Source organism: Leiobunum rupestre, chromosome 8, assembly GCF_980474605.1.
Source record: "Leiobunum rupestre chromosome 8, qqLeiRupe1.1.hap1, whole genome shotgun sequence".
Classification (NCBI taxonomy): domain Eukaryota; kingdom Metazoa; phylum Arthropoda; class Arachnida; order Opiliones; family Sclerosomatidae; genus Leiobunum; species Leiobunum rupestre.
In genome coordinates, this window is record NC_143391.1 from 6,027,098 (window position 1) to 6,033,318 (window position 6,221).

The 6,221-nt window shown below is 34.9% G+C and overlaps 2 protein-coding genes across 3 annotated transcripts; both read left to right on the forward strand.

Moving 5' to 3' along the window:
- Nucleotides 1–1,194: 1,194 nt before the first annotated feature.
- On the forward strand, nucleotides 1,195–3,156 carry LOC149932220 (uncharacterized). 2 transcript variants are annotated; one of them, XM_090156659.1, is made up of 5 exons: nucleotides 1,195–1,355; nucleotides 1,435–1,551; nucleotides 2,186–2,613; nucleotides 2,683–2,909; nucleotides 2,973–3,156. In XM_090156659.1, exons 1-5 carry the CDS (start codon nucleotides 1,301–1,303, stop codon nucleotides 3,133–3,135), a joined length of 990 nt encoding a protein of 329 aa, XP_090012785.1. In that variant the 5' UTR covers nucleotides 1,195–1,300; the 3' UTR covers nucleotides 3,136–3,156. The 2 variants fall into 2 exon arrangements, with proteins under 2 accessions (XP_090012785.1, XP_090012784.1); XM_090156658.1 differs by having other exon boundaries at nucleotides 1,196–1,355; nucleotides 1,432–1,551.
- Nucleotides 3,157–3,614: 458 nt separating this feature from the next.
- Nucleotides 3,615–4,392, forward strand: Cisd2 (CDGSH iron sulfur domain 2). The gene is made up of 4 exons (XM_090156660.1): nucleotides 3,615–3,750; nucleotides 3,818–3,972; nucleotides 4,034–4,093; nucleotides 4,211–4,392. The coding sequence occupies exons 1-4, from the start codon at nucleotides 3,744–3,746 to the stop codon at nucleotides 4,298–4,300; spliced, it is 312 nt and encodes a 103-aa protein (XP_090012786.1). The 5' UTR covers nucleotides 3,615–3,743; the 3' UTR covers nucleotides 4,301–4,392.
- Nucleotides 4,393–6,221: the final 1,829 nt, after the last annotated feature.

Consider the following 6,221-nt stretch of genomic DNA (forward strand, 5'->3'; position numbering starts at 1 on the left):
GTGGTACGTTGGCTCATCTTGCCTTGATCCATAGTGTTCCTGAAGTCTTCCAATCGCTCCTGCGCCAGCCTTTGGCGCCGATGTATGCCCCTTGGAATAGGGCCCCCTTTGTCTTTGACTTTGATTGGTGCCGACATGCTAAATCCACCTGCTTTCTTCCTGCACTCGCGGCGGACTTCTTGAATCACCTTCACCTGTTTCCGGATACGATGTGTGTAGTTTACACGGATGGGTCTCGCCTTCCACAGGCTGCCTACTCCGGTCTCGCATTCCATGTCTCTAATCATGACGTCACATGCTCCTTTCGTACATCCGCGCTGCTCTCAATCTGCCGAATCGAGCTCATGGCTATTGTGCAGGCCCTTCTTTGGCTTCTCGATCACAACATCCTGGAAGCAGTAATCTGCACTTAAGCAATGAATTATTCCATCATTATTCAAAAAACATACCAACTGGTACTATAAATACTTTTGAATTCGATCAAATAGTATTCGATCATTTGAAGGTTCGATCTTATGAAACAAATGACAAATGGGATTCGATCAAATGGAATTTCTATCAATTGCAACGTATAATGATCGACTGTCGATCACATATTTTTCGATCAAATGGACCAACACCATTATTTCAACCTGTCGCTTGTCGCCGGACAATTGACCATTTTAATACGAACGCCTTAGCGTTAGAGTCACGTCTAAATAACTTCAGTATAGATTTTACATTTACTAACTGGTGTCACTAGTTACGGCTGACAAAACCTTTCCTACCTTCGCTTTCGCTACGAGGTTACAATAGTCAATGTTATTACAACCTATAGCATATATTTTCTATTAGGCTACGGAGCATCTATGGGTCCCCTGTGACCTGATGCTTTTATCGACTATCACAAAAAAAAAGGACAGAGACGAACAACGATACGTCCTACCTCTCCGAATTTCAAAACGACTGAAAAGGAGGTTTTCAAATGCTGTAGTTTGTTTCTTACGCAATTTCTAGTTCCTTCAGAACGGTGTGGTGGCGCTACGTACTTCTTCCCTATAACGCATGCCACGGGAGGGGGGGGGTGGTATTTTCATAACAGAAAGAAGCTCTTTTTCCCCCCTAGCCTCTACTTATTTTATATCTCTATGGACTATGGACGCAACAGCTTGAGGTCAAATTTATCTCTGCCAATCAGAAATAGTCTTCTAAATATTTAAAAAATTTATAAAACAGAATCGAGACATTTTAGTTCATTCCTTGGAATTCGCTTCTTACTTTATTATTTTCAGTTTCTCAATTATATTTAACATTAAAACGAATGGAAAGTGACAAGTATTCTGCATTAGCATGTCTGAAAGAAACTCAAGGGGAACGTATGTTTAAAATTTTTTCTAGCACTTGGGAATTGAGAGAATTCTATATAAGGGCACTCATTCTTGTTTTCTTCAGCAGGTGTTATGCGAGCATTAAAGAAAATTTACAATAAGATGCATGATTTAGAGAGATCCAAAGAACGGAGGAGAAATAGGATTGAAACTATAAATGGACGCCCTGATCACCCTTTAACAGGTAATTATTCTTAAGTCAATAGAGTGCCAGCAGCTTGAAACCCTGCGACGTCACCAATGATAAACGTCTATTGAGAAAAAACTCGAGTTTTCATGACAACCATTACGGAAGCTACGGCTGTGACGTCACTAACTTTTAAAAACGCATCAACTGCTAGCACTCTATTCAGGCAAATTATAAATTCATAACTACAAAAAATTTGTATTCTGAAAGTCAAAAAACTGCTAAGTAGAGCTTTATAGTGATTTTTGATATACTCTGTCCAGCCATGGATAGTTAATTAATCCATGGTCCAGCAGCCACCATCTTAACTTACTATGGCAAATTAAACCTTTAAACTGCTAGTGGTGTCAGAATATGGGGAGCTGTTGGCTCGATCGCATGGCACAGGGCTTGTCACCACCCTCCTACGCATTGTAACCCGGCCACCTGAATTAAAGGCTTCAAAAGTCGCTTGATGACTTAGGCCTAAGGTGGTGCCTTGGGTATTAGCCTAGCTGATTATATGGTCTAGTCCCAGGGCCATTGATTCGTTTTTAGAAAAAAAAAATGGATTAACTGATTTGGTTATAACAATATTAAAATAGGCCCTGAAAAAATTCCATAGAGAATTATACTATAAGTTTTTTTCTAGATGAATTTAATAGAAAACTTGCTAATGCTGAAGCTCAATGCATATTACTGGAAGAACAATTAGTTAGCATGAGACATATCATAGCTGGATTCTCGTCTGACAAAGCTGAAGAGTCTTTAGATGAAATTCCTACGAAACTCCCATGTAGTTCAGATAAGAGATATGTGCCAGAATCTCCAGAAGAGTTGCCAGACCAAAACATGCACATTGGCACGATTCAAGGCTATTTACAATCCGGCGCAAGATCTTTCAACTATCCCATCAACATAGAGAGGAAAAGAGAACCATTTGAAAAACAGTTGTGCAATGATTCTTCAAGTTTTCTGTCAAATTTGCAAACTGACTATGACCAAAAACAACTAAGCAGTAAAATTGGCTGTAGAAAGTATCACATTAATGTGAAGTCAATACCTTTTGTTTCAGCCACTGTAAGTCAAATAGTTACGCGGTATATCTATCGGTGTTGTTTCTAAATTTTTCTTTCACTTTTTTTTAAGACTTGCTCAAGCAAAAGTCATTCTTTGAGAGCTAATATTCAAACTATATATTCGATGGGCAAGTACTACAATCCAGTTCTGTGTCAAGTATCTCCATTGCATAGAAAAAGATCCTTATCTGCTGAGAGGCAGAGAGCATCTGGTGATACCACACCACAAAGGAGGCGGTCTAACAGTGTTAGTGATATTGCTAGGCTGCATGAGTATCATCATGGTAGTAAACCTAGGTAAAGAAAAGCTCAAAATTTTATTTAGATGTTTTTGAAAGCAATCTACATTGAACATTACAGGCAATCAAGGGCTGATAGAGGCAAATGTTCACACCCTGAAAGTGAATTTGAAATTGACTTGACATATTCTCGCGGTAAAAGTGGTATGTCTGAAGCTCAAAAACGGAAGATATTTTTAAGAGACTTAAAGAGCGTTAACTTTTACATGAATAAAGCCAATTGAATGTGCAAAATGTTAGATTAACTTTTAAATGTATAAAATTGTAATTTATTTTCATGTACTTTTTAAAAATGAACATAAATTGTTCTTATGCCCTAATATCATATAGCTGGATTTCTTTTATTTACAAATTTTAAATGGGCGAAGCATCACAATTTGGAATAAGTTACAGTCCAAAACGTATACATAATTTAAATTGTCTGAGGGTTAATGTCTTAGCCTATCCACTGTGAGAGGTACCACACATTGAAAAAGAGTAGTTAAAAGAAATAAGCTTGGAGAAATACAAATAATTTATATCAAAAGTCAAAGGGCACTCTGATTGTTTATTACAAATAATTTATCTTCACTCCTCCTTAATTTTTATATAAATTCAAATTTACCGCTGACATACGGGAACTTTGGTGTCTAAGGCCTTAGGGGGTGAGGTATGGTGACACGATATTAGCTAATTTAAATAAAAACATACGGGGGGGGGGGACAGGGGTGGAGCTAGTGTGGAGTGTTTTGAGTGGAAGCCAGCTGCGTAGATAGATGGTAGAGCATTGCTTCTCCTCCGGCTAGAAGAGTTCGACAGTCGTGTTCCAGTTCGAGTGCTCACAAAAATCATCATGACCAGTGAGTTTTTGCGGAAGCTTATCTCGAAAACTTTAAAAGCTAATTAATTTATCTTTTGTTTATATAGTCAATGACTATATACCAATATTACCTTGGGTTGGAACTGCAGTTGCTCTTTTATATGCGATAAAAGTATCTTGCCAATGTAAAAATCAAAAGGGAAAGTCTGGAGGAATTATTAATGAAAACATTGATAAGAGTAATCCAAAAGTCGCCACAATGGTACGGTAGTGAAAAAACGTGTTAAGAAGCCCTGTTCATATTATTAATATTTTTTTTTCAGGTGGACATTGAAGATTTAGGAGAAAAAACAGCCTTTTGTAGATGCTGGAAATCAAAAAAGGTTCTGTGACTTTACTGATTCTAGTCATTTAACTAACAAAAACACATTAGGGATTTAAGATCTTTTTTGGGATAAGATTAGCTGTAATGATATTTTCTTCCAATGTTTTTCCTACAGTTTCCCTACTGTGATGGAGCTCATTCTCAGCACAACCAAAGCTGTGGTGATAACGTAGGACCTGTTGTCATAAAACGCAAATCTACCTAAGATATTTAGGTGATTATTAATAAACACTGCTCAGTTTGTTATTGTGATTAGGTATAAAATTTAAAAAGTTAATAAATTACCATTATTTTCAACATGGTTATTTATTTTATAGGGAGCAAAAATTTCTATGACCTAAAATATTTTTTTCTGTTTAACACTAGCTCCATAGGCCATTTTGATTTTGTAAATTTTAACTAGTAATGTGTAGGCCTTAAAGAACAATAACCCAAAGAAGTAACCCATTCCTAATCATATTGAAGAGATAACAGTATATTGAAAAGTTAGATCCATAAAAAAATGATCTAGGAAAAGATTATACGGAAGACTAACCAGGGTTCGTACAGAACCTGAATAATATCTCTTAATATAATATTTTCTAAGTCAACAAACTTTGCATCACAAAGAAAATGAAGAATTTTTCTCTTCCACGCTCATGTTGGGTACTTTTTCCCTAAAGAGGAGAGAGACTCTCTCAGTATGCTCTTATTAAATATAATTTAGTTGGTGATAACTAACCTATTAAAACATGAAATGATGAAAATTAGCAGGAATATTACCAAAAAAGTCTGGGATAACCTGGATAAGTCAGGGAAAATCTCATATGAAATGTGCTAACTTAAAGGTCTACCATCTAGATTAGGCATTTATGTGTATTTACTGAATGTTATATACCCATACACTAAAGAACAACTTAAAAATTGTGTCTTTTGGTGTACATTAAAATTTTACAATGGACTCATTGTGAAATGCAAAGTAATGGTTTTAAACCCTAGTATTTATGGTACTCCTGTTACTGGTTTTGCATTTATTATTATTACAAGATGACTCACTTTTCTGCTGGGTTATTGCTCATGCAGACATAATGGGCACCCAAAATGCTTTCATCATTGGCTTAGATAAATGTTACTTGGAGTTTTCTAGTCTTGTAAAAAACTTTGTACGACACTCATCGTTAACAAATGTAGTTCCTTAAGTTAATTTTGATTCAAAAAATTTCTAATTTCATAATTTAAAATATATAATTAAATTGCAGACGTAATGGGCACCCAAAATGCTTTCATCATTGGCTTAGATAAATGTTACTTGGAGTTTTCTAGTCTTGTAAAAAACTTTGTACGACACTCATCGTTAACAAATGTAGTTCCTTAAGTTAATTTTGATTCAAAAAATTTCTAATTTCATAATTTAAAATATATAATTAAATTGCAGACGTAATGGGCACCCAAAATGCTTTCATCATTGGCTTAGATAAATGTTACTTGGAGTTTTCTAGTCTTGTAAAAAACTTTGTACGACACTCATCGTTAACAAATGTAGTTCCTTAAGTTAATTTTGATTCAAAAAATTTCTAATTTCATAATTTAAAATATATAATTAAAAATTTCTAATGAATTGAATACTCTTAAATCTTGTAGTTAAACTTTTCAATTTTTTTGAAGTAGGGTCTTAAAGGGGATGCACAGTTTAAAGCCCACTTGAAATAAAATTCTAGATACATCCTTGTTTTGAAGAATTCTTCAGATTTATCCATTCTCGCTTTCAATTCAACCATCTCCATAACATGGAGAAAATCTGAGTTTTATTTTCAGTAACATCAATCACATTTGTTTGAGATGTAGTCTCAAACAAGCTTTCTGATTGAACATTAACATTGATCTTTTTTTTTCCACAAAAAATAAATGATCTTGACAGGGTTTTTTACTTTTTGCTTACTTTTACCCTACTAGTACATATTGTTCTTAATGTACAAGGTGGTTGAGTTAAAAATTGGTCTTGGGTTGTTATTCCAGATTTAATATGCAAGATATACTTAACACAAAAGGGGATAATTGATGTTTCTCTCTTTTTACTATTAAATCACTATGCCAATTATATTACAAAACAAGATTTATTAAAATGATTCATGAATTCAGTTGGACAA